The 15,446-nt window shown below is 55.2% G+C and overlaps 2 protein-coding genes across 6 annotated transcripts in view; one reads left to right on the top strand and one right to left on the bottom strand.

The window, feature by feature from the left end:
* Positions 1-2,984, bottom strand: part of RDH8 (retinol dehydrogenase 8) — a 161,982-nt gene extending 158,998 nt beyond the window's left edge. For 2 of the 3 annotated variants that reach the window (XM_019427799.2, XM_053897267.1), the window contains exons 1-2: positions 2,848-2,981; positions 193-354 (exon numbers count right to left, since the gene is read on the bottom strand). In XM_019427799.2, the coding sequence (XP_019283344.2) occupies positions 193-354; positions 2,848-2,950 (265 nt within the window). In that variant the 5' untranslated portion in view covers positions 2,951-2,981. Of the gene's footprint in view, positions 1-192; positions 355-2,847 lie in introns of all 3 variants that reach the window. The other variant, XM_053897266.1, reaches the window with a different exon arrangement.
* A 1,683-nt stretch (positions 2,985-4,667) lies between these two features.
* The window catches only part of COL5A3 (collagen type V alpha 3 chain), a 35,599-nt gene continuing 24,820 nt past the window's right edge, over positions 4,668-15,446 (top strand). For 2 of the 3 annotated variants that reach the window (XM_053897261.1, XM_053897259.1), the window contains exons 1-15: positions 4,669-4,904; positions 8,775-8,936; positions 9,030-9,219; positions 9,295-9,451; positions 10,044-10,148; positions 10,468-10,623; positions 12,401-12,514; positions 12,629-12,775; positions 13,822-13,869; positions 13,943-13,984; positions 14,299-14,361; positions 14,732-14,806; positions 14,904-14,987; positions 15,170-15,226; positions 15,318-15,371. In XM_053897261.1, the coding sequence (XP_053753236.1) occupies positions 4,817-4,904; positions 8,775-8,936; positions 9,030-9,219; positions 9,295-9,451; positions 10,044-10,148; positions 10,468-10,623; positions 12,401-12,514; positions 12,629-12,775; positions 13,822-13,869; positions 13,943-13,984; positions 14,299-14,361; positions 14,732-14,806; positions 14,904-14,987; positions 15,170-15,226; positions 15,318-15,371 (1,542 nt within the window). In that variant the 5' untranslated portion in view covers positions 4,669-4,816. Of the gene's footprint in view, positions 4,905-8,774; positions 8,937-9,029; positions 9,220-9,294; positions 9,452-10,043; positions 10,149-10,467; positions 10,624-12,400; positions 12,515-12,628; positions 12,776-13,821; positions 13,870-13,942; positions 13,985-14,298; positions 14,362-14,731; positions 14,807-14,903; positions 14,988-15,169; positions 15,227-15,317; positions 15,372-15,446 lie in introns of all 3 variants that reach the window. The other variant, XM_053897260.1, reaches the window with a different exon arrangement.

The raw sequence follows: 15,446 nt of genomic DNA, 5'->3' as shown, positions 1-15,446 counted from the left end.
AGTTTATTCTTGTATCCTTAATAAACAGGTACCCTGGGCTTTTAGCCGGCTTGTCTACCCCTTCTGTCCAGGGCTACAGGTTTCTGGTGAAGCAGGAAAGCTGGTGCTCAGACAGTGGAGAGGATTCGCTGGGACGAGGACCTGTGGTTAGGGCAGGGGGGGGAGTGACCCCCGGGGGCTGTTCGGTCTCACCCAGCACGTCCACTTCCCCTCCCTGGATGCAGCTGAGACACTGGGCCACTGACTCGTCACTGCACACGTCCAGCTGGGCCACGGTGAGGGTCTGCCCCAGAGCCTCTCCAGCAGCTGCTTCCAGTGCCCCCTTCTTTCCCAGGTCCCTCATGGTGGCCACCACTGGGAACAGAGACCGGTGTTGGGTCAGGCACTGGGCTCCTTTTCCCTCTGCATTCATTTGCATGTATTTCCATCATCTTGCATGAACAGTCACAGAGGGATGGGGACCCACAGGTTTACATGCTTACATTCACTACACGGCCACAAATGCATATTTGTGTACATTCACTTACCTGTACTTTCATCCATTCATTCATCCGTCCTTTACTGAGCACCTACTTAGTATCCACTGTGCCCTATTCTAGGTGCTGAGACTATTGCATGAAATGAGATAGGCAAAGTCCCTGGCTTCACAGAATGTATAGCCCAGGAAGGAAGCCAATAAAATAAACATAGAACATATTGCCTTGAGGAAAGAAATACATACTTAGGGTCAGTGTGTGTGTGTGTGTGTGTGTGTGTGTGTGTACATGCAAATAGCCATGTTTCCATTATCCACAGAAATTTCAGCTTATTAAATACCTGCCATGTGCCAAACGCTGTGCTAAACACTTTTATAAACCTCTAATCCTTCCAATGATTAGGACTCTAATCCTCCCTATGATTAGGCCACTGACTAATTTTCCAAAGATGGCCACAATATCTTTCATCGCATACGCTCTTTGAGAACTTTGCTGCTCCCCCTCAAGTCATGAAATCTCATGTCCCTCTCCTAGAATCTTGTGACTAGCCGGGAGTCAATAGAATAGGGTGAAGGTAACATTGGATGGCTTCTGGGATTCAGCCAGAAAAGATGCTGAAGTTTCTGCCTTGTTTGCTGTAACGTTCACTCTCAAAATCTTCAGCCACCTTGTAGCGGCCCAGCTATCCCGAGGCTACCTTGCTGGGAGGAAGCCCAAGCTAGCCAGATAGAGGGACCACATGGAGAAGCCCTGAGGTTCATGCCTGCCCAGGCCCATGACTACCCCGCACTGTTCCAGTTGTAGCCTTTGACCCTGAGCCAGAACTGCCTGGCCGAGCCCTTCCAAATTTATGGCCTTGTAAAACATGAGAGACAGATGATTACAGTTGTTCTATTACACCATAAGTTTTGGGATGATTTGCTACTTAGCAATAGAAGCCAGGACAAGTAGGTGAAGTGGCTGACACACTGAGGCTCAGCAAAGTGAAGTTCCTTGTCTGTCCCGCCCCTACAACAACCTGGGTTTGTTGGCGTGCTGAGCTCAAATACCTGCGTACCTGTTTGTACCCCTCGTGCATGTACCCACAATCACACATGCACAGCCCTGGTGGGCACTTTCACGTGATCCGTGGGCCCGTGTGATTCGTGGGTGTTGCACAGATGAATGGGACCACATGCATCTACATACAGTGACAAGTGTGGCCACAGGGACTGGGTTGCCTGGGTTCAAATCCGGGCTCTGCCACTTTCCAGCTGGGCGACCTTGGGCAAGGATCTTTGGCCCAATGTGCCTCAGTTTCCTCACTTCTAAGATGGAGCTAATGGTAATGGCCACCTCATAGGGGTGATACGGGGATTAACTGATACACGTGATGCGAGACACTTTGATCAGAACCTGGCACACTGTAAGCACTCGGTAAACATCCTTCACACCTGATCTTCGCCAAAAGGCCGGGAAGTGATTGAATAAACATCCTTCAGCAGTTTTGCACACTCACTGCGTGTGCACGGAGACACATGCAGTGCTATGGCTTCCTTGCACCCTGACCCTCAGACTGTCACACCCAAAGCTGTGTGTGTGTCTAAGACAGAGGGCAGAGGGCTGGGAGAATCAGCCCCGCCAACTGGGGCAATGCCCTTGCCCCCTGCAACCTCCTCTTACGTAGTGGCCCTGTGCCCACTTCAGCTCCAGCGTGCTCTGGGTCAGAGGTTCCCGGGGGGGTGGGGGTGGGGGGGGGTGGGGGTGGGGTGCAGACTGGGGCACTTTACTCCAGAGTTGCAGGAGGCCAGGTCCCTAGATTTAGAGCCCCCCACCCCCACCCCCTTAAGCCCCCAAGGTCAGGGTCACTTAAGAGGCTTATTTTGGAGCGGTAATCAGGGGAGGGGTGGGGGAGGGGAGTCCTAGGGAATGCGGCGAAGTGGAGCCTCCCGGAAGCCCTCCCCACCAGCCCTTTAAAAAGTATCACCAACCTCCCACTTCCTACCACACTCTACCCTTGTTTTATTTTGCTTCTTAGCACTTATTGGCACTAGACATATTATACAATTTTAAAATCTGTTTATTGTCTGTTCTCCCTCTCCTCCCTCACACCACTGCTCGGGGCAGAGATTTTTGTCTATTTTGTTCAGAGCTGTGTTTCCAGCACCTTGAATAGTGCCTGGCGCCCAGTAGGTGCACAAGAAATATTGGTTGGATGAAGGGGTGATTCCTGAGCAGAGGTGGGAAGGGGGCCTCCATGTGTCCTGGGTCCTCCTCAAGCCCACAAATACAGCTGAAGGGATGGGCTAGTGGAAATAGTGCCAGGACGGCTGAAGGTCCTCAGAAGCCGTGCCCACCCCTGCCCTTCCCGGCCCCACCCTGGGCCTCTAACCTTGGTAGCGCTGCCTGTGGTCATGAGCCAGCTGTACTGCGAGCTCCAGGCCAATTCCCGACGAGCAGCCTGAGATCAGTACAGTCCGGGGTGCGTCGGCCATGTTGATCCCTCCCTGGATGGGTGACCTCTGCTGGCCAGCACCTGACTCCTGCCACCCATCCCTTGGCTCCTCTGCCCCCTCCTAGACACCCTCCAACGGATTCCCCGCAAGGCGAAGGGGTCCCAGATGATGCCAATTCTGAACGGACCCTGGACAGGCAGCTGGGAGGAAACCTTTAACCTCAAAATAGCCTCTTTCCTTTATCTGTGAAAAATTTCTTCTCACTGCTACACTCATAACTAGGGTCTTTTTATTATGATTTCAAATTATTTAGGGCTGGGGGAACTAGCAGGGGTATTCCCTTCCTGTCTCTATTCTGGGCAAAGAATCTCTGATTGGAGGGAGAGAATGAGAGAAAATGACAGCGAGTGTGGTCCCAGAAGGGTCCTTTCAAAAAGGGGAATGGGCATAGATATGTCCGAAGATGGGGTTAGACTAGGAAGAACTTCCCAGCAAGGCAGGGCAGGGCAGGGCAGGGCAGGGCAGTATCTTTATGAGAATCTTTTAGCAGGAGAAGTCTTAGCCTCAAGGTCCCTGAGGAGGGAGGAGGAGCAGCTTGGGGAGATTCCCTCTCTCTCCCCACCCCACAGCCCCCATTTCACCCTCAGGCCAGATGGGGCCCCACCCCTCCTCTCCTGGGACACAGAGACTCTTTGTCCGTGGAGCCAGAGCCTGGGAGGGAGACACTGCCGGCTTCTCCCTCTTCTCCATGGTGGGGCAGTTTAGGGCCCAGGATACGCCCCTTGGGTTCCTCCTTGCAGAAGCACCCTGAGATCCTGCAAGTCTGTGCTTGTTCAATTGCACAGACAGCTCCGTGTGACCCCCTGGGGGGGGGGAGGGAACTTCACAGTGGGGGGTCCCAGTAGGATGAGAGACAGCTCTGCCTCACCCCCAGACGTGGCAGGGATCCACCTCCCTGCCACCTCCCCCTGCGGCAGTGCCCTGTTTTCAGATAGGGCAAGACTCCCCCATTTAATAGGGGCATATGTGAAGATTTGGAATTGGGGCTGGGGCATCCATTTGGGGGCCTGAGTCAGGGAGAGGGGAGAGGAAGGCTAGAGATGGGAGATGGGACCCTTTGTTTGAAGGTTAAGAGTCTGGGGGGAAGTAGAGAGCTATGTTTTTGGAATGCATGTCGAGGGTTTGGGGGTGAGGCCAGGACATCCAATTCTGGAATTTAGGTGGGGAAATGAGAGTTTGGGGTAAAGCTGGGAACCCCGCTTTGTAATCTGGGGTGAGGTTGGAGGTGGGATCAGGATTCTCTATTTAGACACCTGAAGGGAAGGCCTTGGAATGAAGCTGGGACCTTTCATAGTGTGACTGGGGTAAAGGAAATGAGTGAGAATTGGGCATCAGGCTGGAACCCCATTTGGGGGCCTGGGTGAGACAGAATAGATTTGGTTCAAAGCTATACCCCTTAATTCCAGGGCTTGGATGGAGGCTGAAGGTTTGAATGAGGCTAAGACTTCCCTTGAGGGAGCCTGTTAGGAGGAAAGAGTTTGGGGTAAGTCTGGGACCCCGAATTCTAAGGCTGGGTGGGAGTGACCCTTTTCCTCCACTGTGGGGTGGGGCATAGAGGACCCAGCTCCTTGCCCAGGGCTCCGGCCTTGGCCGGCCAATCAGCACTCAGCACAAACTTTCCCAACTCCCCCACCAGCTGTCAGCCACCCCCCCCCCCCCTCCCTCCAGCGAGCCCCGCCCGGCCGGGCTCTGGAGCGCAGGGCGAGGCCAGGGCGGGGTCTCCCGCAGTCTCCTGCCGATCCCGAGTGGAGCCGGCCGCGGCAAGTGAGCGCACGGAGCCCGAGGAGACGCCGCGCCCCGTAGACGCCCCGGCCGGTCCCCGCCTTGCGTGTGGGGCCCGCCGGGATGGGGAGTCGCCGAGGCCTGAGCCAGCCGCGGGCCGGCCTCTGCCTGCTCCTGGCCTCGCTGCAGCTTCTGCTCCGGACGCAGGCCGGTGAGTCCGGAGGGAGGAGATAGGAAAAGGACCCCGGTGCAGGATCTAACGAGGTCCTAAAGATGGGGTGGAGTCAGGAATGGGGGGGGGGGCGTGCAAGGGGGGGCGTGCGCATTGCGCGTGGATAGGGTGTTGTGTTCGGGCTCGCGTGTCAGACTCTGGGCGATTTGTGGGTGTGACAGCTGGCGGGAGGGGGGAAACGTGTGGCCGTGTTTTACTGGTGGATGCGTTGGAATGAATGCGACGTAGAGTTGTGTGTGCGGCAATGTGTGTGTGAGGCCATTTGAAGTGAAATCGTGTGTGGGAAAGTGGGTGTGGGAGTTGACGACTATTGTATGAATGTGGGTGATGGGTGATTCCTGGCCAAGGGTATGGTGATTGTGAGTTGTGGGTGTGTCTGTGTGGGGCTGACCTAAGAGAATAATCGTGTGAGCGTTACGCGTATGATTGTTTGTCTTTGGGTGACCCGATGAGGGTCTGTTGTGATTCTGGGGCGTAAACAATCGCCCATGAGGACGTGAGTGGGTGATTCTGGGGGTGAAGGTGAGTGGGGACGAGTAAGGGAGGGGGCTAATCGGGGACTCAGAGTTTCCTTTCCATCTCCCCTAATGGCTCCATCCTATTCTTCCTCTCCCTCCTCTGCCTCCAATTGGCGCGCGCCCACCTCCTCTGTCCCCACTTCTCCCCCCTCCCCCCACCCCGCGCTCCCCAGAGCCGCGATCAGCACCATGGACAGGGCCTCGGGAGGGCCGCGGTGAGGGGCGAGGCGGGGCGGGGCGCGGGGCGGGGCGGGGCGGAGCGCGGGCGGGGGCGGAAGTGGAAGTTGCTCCCCCCAGCCGAGCGAGCTGCGGGTGTTTTTCCCGAGGAATTTCTCAGGGGCCCCAAGGGTCCCGGGGGCCGGCGGACGGGTGAGTCAGCGCTGACGCACGCCCAGCTGCGCGCTTTTGGCTGAGCGCCGAGCTCCGCCCCATAGGGTTCGCGGTTGGGGGCGCCCAGGGGTTTGGGAAGGTTGTGGTCCCTCAAGTGGCGTCCCTGGTCTGAGAGAGGCTGGGCTAGAGCCTCCTGGAAATCGCTCCCTAGGGTGAGCTCAGTCCCCCAACACACACACACACACACACACACACACACACACACACACACACACCCATCCTGCACTTTCTCACTTTCTCTGGAGTTCAGGGAGGTGCCTGTTCACGTGGATTATCCTAAATTGGCCTATGTCCCATTCCCATGCTGACACATCCATACATTCGTGCCATCATAGGCATCCATTCATAATATAAGCCCTCTGGGACACCCCAAAGTGAAACACCGGGGCCCACGCCCCAGGCAACCCCAGCAGCCACCCGCCACAGGGTCACAGCCTTTGTCACCCTCCTACACGTTCCAACTCTTGCACACGTGTGCACTGGTATCCACACAACACAGTCAGCATTGGCAACCAGTCACCTGCTCGCCGACTTGTCTGTACTCTCCCATGTGACCACAGTTCCCCATCTCAAGTGTCGCCTATTATAATCACAGACTCACCTGCATGACCAGCTGGACTGTGAACTCACTGCCAGGAGATACCCACCCACACATCAAATAGCTGCACCTCGCTCTCCATTGTAGGCCAAATCCTTGGCCTATGCTGACAACGTGCTCAGCCATTCCCTGGTCCATACAGAGTCATGCACTTGCTTACACAATCTCATGTACCCAGTAGCACCCACACCCACACCTGTGCTCTCCTGAACATCTGAGGAGATCCCAACCATGCCCCAGCCTAGTTAGTCCCTGCCTGCCTCCCTTCATATCCTAGACCCCATCCAACATCTTCCTGGGGCCCTGACCAGGACAGTAGAGAGAGTGGGGGAAGGTCAGGCTGGGTCCCTGACAGACCCCCACCCTCTGACCCTGCAGGCAGGACTCAATGCCTCTTGTGTGTCCCCTTGTCACAAAGCCAGCCATGAAAAGAAAGGGCAGTCAGTTTCTGAAAGGTCACTACAGAAGATATGCAAGATTGAAGCAAGAGACATTTGGGTTAGGTGCTGAGAAGGACTTTTTAAATGTGACTGAGCAGCTGGTTGAGGGGACACCCATTCCTGCTGCATCGAGACAGGGGTCTGGGTGAGGGGAAAGCCTGGGAGAGCCATACCGTACGGGGTCGTGACTCTCAGCCCTCCCTGGGGCTCCAGCCTGGAGAGGGGGCAGCTGGGATGATCATTCCATGGGGGAGTGACCCTTGTGGTTGACAGAGCCTGGGAGCCCAGATCTTAGTCTCAGGGGACTGTAACCCAAATACCTCTTAATGACAGCCTAGCCAGAGAACAGGCAATTAGAGACGGGGCTGGTGGTGGCAGCAGCAGAACAGGGGTGTGTGTGTGCGTGTGTGTGTGTGTGTGTGTGTGTGTGTGTGTGTGTATGGAGAGAGAGGGGGATGAGGAGAGTAACCCCCGCCAGATATGTGTATATATGTATATATATGTATATGTATATCTATCTATCTATCTATCTATCTATCTATCTATCTATAGAGAGAGAGAGGGAGAGGGAGAGAGAGGAGGGACAGAGGGACAGAGAGACAGAGAGGAAGGAGAACCAATGAAGTACCAGGAGACACGCAGAAAGAGCTAGGAAACAAGAGAGTGAGAGAGACAGACTGATTCAGAGTTGGATGCAGAGAAAGACCTGGAAAGACCAACACAGAAAGTGGGACAGAGAGAGGGCAGGGAGGGGGAGAGGAGAAAGACAGAACAGGAGGTTGGAGGCAAGAGTGAGCGGAGGCTGGAATAAGTGTCTGTAAATCTGGAGAATGAAGGGTCTGACCCAGGAGGAGCTGGGATGGGGGTCCCTCATCCAAGCCCCTATCTCCCCCAAGTCTGGCCCCCCACCCTCACTCCCAATGGTGAGGTCAGTAGAACCGCCCCCAGGGTGAGGTCATGGACAGATTTGACAGAATCTGGCTCCTGCCAAGAGGCTGGGTCAGGGGGTCAGTGGGACAGTCTGCTGGGGGGAGGGGAGAGCAGGCAGGGGCTTTGGGCCCAGAGGAAGCCCCCGCCCTCCCCTGCCCAAGCCATGTGGTTCCACTTAGCACTGGCCTGCTGTGTGGGGTGGGGCTGGTAGGATGGCCTGGATTAGGATCTGGTTGGGCCACACCAGTTCCCTCCTTTGCTAGGATAAGAGGGATAGGGTCAGAGGGAGGAGGTCAGGAGGGATAGGGTCAGAGGGAGGAGGTCAGGAGGTTATTAGAGAGAGGCAGTCATCAGGAGGAGGTCAGAGAAGGTGATAAAATGGGGAGGTCACAGGTCAGATGGAGGAGACTGGGTTAGGCAGAAACAGGAGGTCATGGGTGATGGTGATCAAGGAGGGGGTCAGAAGGAAGAAGTCAGGAGAGGTAGTGGCGAAAGAGAGTAGATCATGGGTGATGATCAGGGAGGAGGAATTCAGAGGAAGTGGCAGTCAAAGGAGGAGGTCAGAGGGAGGAGGTGGGGGAGACACACACTAGGAGCCCCCCCTCTCCAAGCGGGTTTCCCCTGGCAGGGGGCTTCAGGCTGGGAAGCAGCCCCAGGGAGTTGGTGCGGGGGAGAGCAGAGAGGGGGACAGTCTGGCTCTGGGGCTCAGGCCAGGAAGCCTTGATTCATCCCAGAAGTAGGTCAGCTTTTTTTTTTCCCCTACCAAAAACCAAGCGGGGGGGTGGTGGGGAACAGGAGTCAACAGGCTGACGAGGCTGGAACAGCTGTGGGGTGGTGAGGTGGGTCAGGTCCCGCGCCTGCTCCTTCTCTCTGACCCACAGACACCGTGGGGGGCTGAAGCCCCCAAACCTGAGCTGCTCACATGGAGTCCTAGATTTTTTTAACTGCCTTGCAACCCGGCTTCTCTCTACAGCAGACCCTGTGGATGTGCTGAAGGCCCTGGGTGTGCGAGGGGGCCAGGCTGGGGTCTCTGAAGGGCCTGGCTTCTGCCCCCAGAGGGCCCCGGAGGGTGACCGGGCATTCAGGGTTGGCAAGGCCACCACACTTGGCACCCCTACGTGGGAGCTTTTTCCAGGTGAGTCAGTGCAGGAGGGGTTGGCGGGGTCATCCTGGGAGCATGGGTCCCTGCCAGGCCCTCTAAGCTGCCCCTTTCCCTCTGCCCCTTCAGATGGGCACTTTCCCGAGAACTTTTCCGTGCTGATCACTCTGCGGGGCCAGCCAGCCAACCAATCTGTCCTTCTGTCCATTTATGATGAGGGTGGTGCTCGGCAGCTGGGCCTGGCTCTGGGGCCAGCTCTGGGTCTCCTAGGTGACTCCTTCAGCCCCCTCCCCCAGCAGGTCAACCTCATGGATGGCAGGTGAGTATAGGGAAGGTTGGGGTCCAGAGAGAAGTGGGGTGAGAAGCACCCCCGACTGAGACTGTCCTCTTGCAGGTGGCACCGTGTGGCAATCAGTGTGGATGGCAGGATGGTGACTCTGGTGGCCGACTGTGAACCTCAGCCCCCCACGTTGGGCCAGGGGCCTCGATTCATTAGCACGGCTGGACTCACTGTGTTGGGCACCCAGGACCTCGGGGAGGAGACTTTTGAGGTAGGGGTTCAGTGGTCGGGGAAACTGAGGCAGGGGACGGGAAGGCGTTTTGTCCAGCTTCACCCCAGGTCCAGGAAGCTGAGGAGAGGGAGCGGAATGCATCGTTGTGCATCTTGCGGTGCGTGAGATCGTAGGGCCACAAAACAATAGTACGCGGTGGCGCATGCTTGACTCGTGGTAGAATACGGTGGAGACGTGGGACTCTACTGGTTGCTACGATGGTGTGTGACTGTGTGTGGTTGTGATGTGTGTCCCCTCCAGGGGGCCAGGGACCACATTCATCTTGTTCCCCTCCTTATCCCCAACACCTTAAAGGGCACCTGGCACATATTAGGTGTCAGGTGCCTGGGGGCAAAGGAACAAATGTGCCTCTGATGGGACAGGTGTTGTAGGGTATGATTTATGGCTGTGATTTGGTGTGACCGTGACAGAATCTTCCTCCCTCTCAGAGGGATTGTGGGGGCTGTGGTGGGGCCACCCCCTCTTTATACTTATGGGGCCCTCGGTAGAGAAATACCAAGCCTTGGTGCTTGGAATAGGGTGTCAGAGTCAGCCTGTGGCTTTCTTTCCCTGGCCCCCATCCTCTCCCCAGGGAGATATTCAGGAGTTGCTGATAAGTCCGGATCCTCAGGCTGCCTTCCAGGCCTGTGAGCGGTACCTTCCTGGCTGTGACAACCTCGACCCTGTAGCCACAGGGGTAAGTGAGGCGTTTGTCCTGAGGTCAGGCTGAATCATCCCTGGATCCAGATCTCAGGAATGAGTGAATTCTGACCCCTACCTGGGACTGAGTGACTCCTGCCCTCAAGAAGATCCTAGGCATGAGTGACCTTGATCTAAGTCACATAACTGAGTGATTCTTGGATCCAGATTGTATGCTTGACCCTAGGTCACAGGACTGAGTGAGCCCTGGGTTCAAAACATGGGACCAATGAGCCATGTGCCAGCATGGTCCCAGATGACTGAGCCATGGGGGCTCCGCTGAGGGGCTCTGGACCTGATGGAGGTCCTCTTCCCAGGCCCCCCAGGGTGAGCCAGAAACTCCAGCCCCTCGACGTAAGGGGAAGGGAAAAGGGAAGAAAAAAGGGCGAGGTCGTAAGGGGAAGGGCAGGAAGAAGAAGAAGAACAAGGAGACTTTGACCCCAAGCCTACCTCCTGGCTCCCTGGAGAACCAGGTAAGGGATCTGCAGCCACTCACCTCTGCTCTTTGACTGCCTGACCTCTGGTCTCTGATTCCTACTGACTGCTGGTACCTCATCCAAGTTCTATGCCTTTGGTCTCCAATCCCTGACCTTTGACTTGTCTCAGCTGACAACTATGTGTGGCAGGGGGGCTGGTACTGTCTTATGAGCTTTCTCATCTCTGCTCCTCAATGTCCAGTTTTTGGGGCTGGAGGAAAGGGGCAAACCCAGATGATTACTTTATATTAGGAGGTTCTTGATGGAGGCTACTGCTTAAGGGCAGCAATTAGCTGGAGTGAATAATGGGTTCATTAGTTAGACTGTCATTGTTTGGGATTGATTGGTCTAGGTAGCTGGTGAGGGTTATTCATTGGAGAAGTCTAATTGGGGGGCACTATTTGGCTTTCCTGATAGAGATTGCGGGTTGGGAAGTCACTAAAGGGAGATATTGATTGAGGTTGATGTTTGAGAGGTTCCTAAGCGGGGGTCATTGTTGGAAGTCATTGATAGAGACCACTGTTGGTGTTATTGTTGTCACTGGTTTAGGGTTAATGGGAAGGGGCCATTGATGGGGATTATTAGTTGGGAAGGAAGGTAGGTCATCAGTAGGGGATCACTGATTAGAAGGCACTAGCGGGGTCACCAGTTATAGTCACCAGTTGGAGAAATGACTTTCAGGGGTCATGGATGAGATAATTGGTTTGGGAGTCCCTGATGGATTATTAGTTGGGAAGGCATTGATGGGTCACTGATTAGTGAAATTACCGTTTGGGTCATTGGTGGGGTAGCAATAGATGGGCTCGCTCATGGTTGCTTGTTGTTGGAGGGTCACTGGTTAGGGGAATAATTGATTAGGGGGTCACTGGTAAGGCTTAGTAGTTGAGGGTCTACTAGCTAGTACTTGTTGTGGAGGGGGTCATTGGTTGGGGAGGTCACTGGATGGGAGAGTAAATGGTTGTAGTCATTGACTGCAGGGGCCGCTGATGGATCACTAGTTACAGGAATAAAGGCTAGTGATGTGAGTTATTAGTTGGAGGGGTCATTGGTTAAGTCCCTTAGTGGGATCATTAGTCAGGGGATATTGATGGGGGTCATTAATTAGGGAGTCACTAATGGGCCCCTGGTTGTAGGAATCATTAGAGGTCATTAATGGGAGATCATTAGCTGGTGAGTCACCGGGTGGGCATCCTTGGTGCAGGCCATTGGTTGGGGGAGAGTCACTGGTTACATTCCATCTGTTCTCACTGATGTACTAACTCAGTGGAGAGAAAGAAACGATCACTTCAGGCCCAGAAAAAGAACCCCTCCCCAACCCCTTCCTCAGGAAGGGCCTGGGCCTCTACTACCCTCTTTGTGCCCTTGACCAAATTTCTCTACAGCTGTCCAGGCCTCTCTAATTGTGGCCTGGCTGGCTGACCACTGAGCTCTGCCTTGGGAGAAGACATGTGGGGTGGGCTTCTTGGAGTCTGGCCCCGAGTACTGGACCTTGACTGTGGTTATCGAGCCAGCCCCACTCTGCCTTCTAGGTCTCCCAGACCTGACCCAGCCTTGCTCTTCTTCCACACAAGAGGCCTCCCTCTGCTGGCGGCTGTCCTGATCCAGTCAGAACACGTTTGCCTCCATTGACCAGTCCCAGTCCCCTACCTTACACCCCACTGATGGTTTTTTGGGGGTCGTCCTTTGTTTCCTTCCTCGGACTGGGCATTGCTGGGGGCGGGGGCAGGGTCTAGCTTCCCCTGGGGGACTGATACTTCTTCTGTCCCTGCTGCAGACCTCCACTGACATCCCCCAGACAGAGACACCAGCTTCAACTTTACCTCCGATTCCCACGCCTTTGGTCATGACCACCACTGTGACTATCGGCCACAATGTCACCATGCTAGAGGTCGGTGGGAAGTGGATGCGGCTGGAAGGGAAGGGAAGGGAAAGTCCTGGGAACTGGTGGTGGCAGACAATGAGGACATCAGGGACAAACTTGGGTCTGTCACAATGTTCTCAGGGGCCCCTGGACCCTGACAGTGGAACAGAACTGAGGACCCTGGAGACTAAGTTAGCCAAAGAAGACAAAGAAGGAGGTGGCCCTACCATTGTCCCTGTCTTCCGGGCAGCAGAGCAGCCGTCACAGACTCAGTTCCAGATTTTTTCTGTGAGTCTGAGGATTTGGGTGGGGGGTGGGGGGGAGGAGGTCCTGCCTGGAACCACATAGGACCGCATTTTCTCTTTTGCCTTCTTTTAATCTTGCCTAGAATGCCTTCCCACCACCCCACTGTAGTTGCTAAATATTATCACTATGCTGATGTGACAGGAACTTCGCGAATGGATGGCTCTGTGCATAGAATTGTGCGTTTGGCCTTTAGTCCAAGTGTGATGAGAAACCTCTTGATCAAGCTCATGGAGCCTGATCGGACTTGGAGCTTTAAAAGCTCTTTCTGGCTGCTGAACAGCATATGGACTGTAGGGGGAGCCAGAGGGGCAGCAGGGAAACCAGTGGTCTGTGCAGCAAGAGCCTGGTGACCTGGAGCAAGGTGGTGACAGTGGGGACAGAAAGAAGTGGACAGATCTGGGCCGGTCTTGCTACTGGAGATGGAGAAGGATGCGAGGATGACTTAGCCGATGCATGGTGGCACCTTTGAACAAGATGGGGACGCCTAAAGGAAGAGCGGGTGGAAAGCATCAAGGGTCCCATTTTGGATGTGCTAAACTGGCAACCCCTGCTTGGCATCCAAATGGAGATGCCAAGTGGGTGATTGTTTAGAAGATTCTGGAGTTCAAGGGACATGGTCTAGGCTGGAGATAAAGACTTGGGAACCATCAACCGGAGGGATGCTACCTTTAGCCAAGGGATTGGATAAGATTGCTTCGGAAAATAGGGCAGACTGGGAAGGGTCCCAGGTTCTAGCCTTGGTATTGGGCAAGGGAGGAGGGGAATGCTCATAGCCAACCTACCCTGAGGGCTTGTTATGTGTCGACCATTGTTTTAATTTATTCTTCTTCCTGGGGGACATACACTGTTATCATTTGCTTACTGACTCTGCAGGTGAGGCCATAGGAGTCGAATAAGTTGTTCCCCGTCACCAGATAGTGAGAGGCAGCTCCAGGATTAGGACCCCACAGCACACCCTGAAGTTCATGCTCTTCTCCTTGACCATGGTCAGGGCTCACATCTCTTTTCTGTTCATTCCCCTGCCCCAGGGTGCTGGAGAGAAGGGAGCAAAAGGGGAACCAGCAGTGATTGAACAGGTGAGGGGCCTGGGGCTAGGAGGAGGTGGAGAGATCTGGGCTAGAACGGGGGTCACACTCATTTCTCCCTCAGGGACAGCAGTTTGAGGGACCTCCAGGAGCCCCAGGACCCCGAGTGAGTGATGGCTGCACCCCCCTCTTCCTTTCTATTCTAGTTGGGGTATTTGAGACCCGGGGGTGGAGGGTTGAGGTGTAACATTGCCATACCGTTAAAAGATCATTGCATATTTGAGGCTCAAAGGGTGAATCAAAATAGGGGTTGGGATGTAAAGTTGGGGGGTGGTATGGGTCAATATAGTACTGAGGGGCCAGGAATGGCTCAGTGATGGGTAAGGAGGTCTGCATGGGGTCAGAGTCAGTGGTGAGTCAGAAGTTGGCCTGGCTCGAGCTTTGTACTTCTTATGAACCTCTGTTCTCTGTCCCCAACAGGGGGTGGTCGGCCCCTCAGGCCCTCCCGGCCCCCCAGGATTCCCTGGAGACCCTGGTCTACCGGTAAGAGACTCCCACTGGGTTGTATCCTTTTGGGGGGGTGAGGTTTTGGGCCATGTGGCTGAAGGTGGGCACGTGTATGTCTGAACATGGATCTGGGAGGCAGGGACTGAGGACACCACACTGAAGCTGGCACTGACCCCACTTGCTCATCTCTCTTTCCATCTGTGAATTGTCACTCTGGCCCACGTCCTGTCTCTGGGGGTGTATCCCCTGCTTTTCTCCTTCCATCTGTCTCTATCCCTGAGTGTCCTTCATCTCAGTCTTTCTCCCTATGTCTCTGTCTCTCCCCTCTCCCCCTCTATCTCTATCTCTCATCTCTGTCTGTCTGTCTCTCTGCCTCCATCCCCCTCTGTGTCTCTCCCTCTCTCAGGGTCCTGCTGGCCTCCCCGGAATCCCTGGCATCGATGGCATCCGGGGTCTACCAGGCACTGTGATCATGATGCCGGTAAGAGGGGGATAGGGTAGCACATCCTTGGGGGGTGTAGTCCTGACCCAGGAGGGGCCTCTCCTTGGGCCCCCCCTCATGACTAGCTGCCCCCTAGTTCCAGTTTGCAAGCAGCTCCCTCAAAGGACCCCCAGTCTCCTTCCAGCAAGCCCAGGCGCAGGCAGTCCTGCAACAGGCTCAGGTGAGTGGAAGATAATCAGGGGACCAACGGGGGGTAATGGGAGGACATTGAGGGAGTGACAGAGATGGGGATAATGGAGGCTAGTCGGGGGGCAGGTGGATGTTTGTCTCCTGAAGATGCTCTTTTGGAGGGTGTTGGGGTTTTGTGGGAGACCTGAGGATCTGTTTCCCCCATCTTTCCAGCTGTCTATGAAAGGTCCTCCTGGCCCCGTGGGGCTCACTGGGCGCCCAGGCCCTGTGGTGAGTAAGGAGACTGTACAGAGGAGGGGGACACATCAGTGGAGAAGGGCAATCTCCCTCTAATTCCATTTCCCCATCTCTTTCCTCCAAGGGTCTCCCTGGGTATCCTGGTCAGAAAGGAGAGATGGGAGAAATGGGGCCACAGGTGAGACTGGTGGGGATGGGGCCAGGATTGGAGGGGAAGGGTCTTCTCCCGGAGCCACAGGATAAAGTGCTGTTT

The sequence above is a fragment of the Panthera pardus genome, unplaced genomic scaffold (assembly GCF_024362965.1).
Source record: "Panthera pardus isolate Hobbes unplaced genomic scaffold, ASM2436296v1 HiC_scaffold_8, whole genome shotgun sequence".
Lineage (NCBI taxonomy): Eukaryota > Metazoa > Chordata > Mammalia > Carnivora > Felidae > Panthera > Panthera pardus.
The sequence above is the reverse complement of the archived record's forward strand: the minus strand, read 5'-3'. Positions and strand labels throughout refer to the sequence as shown.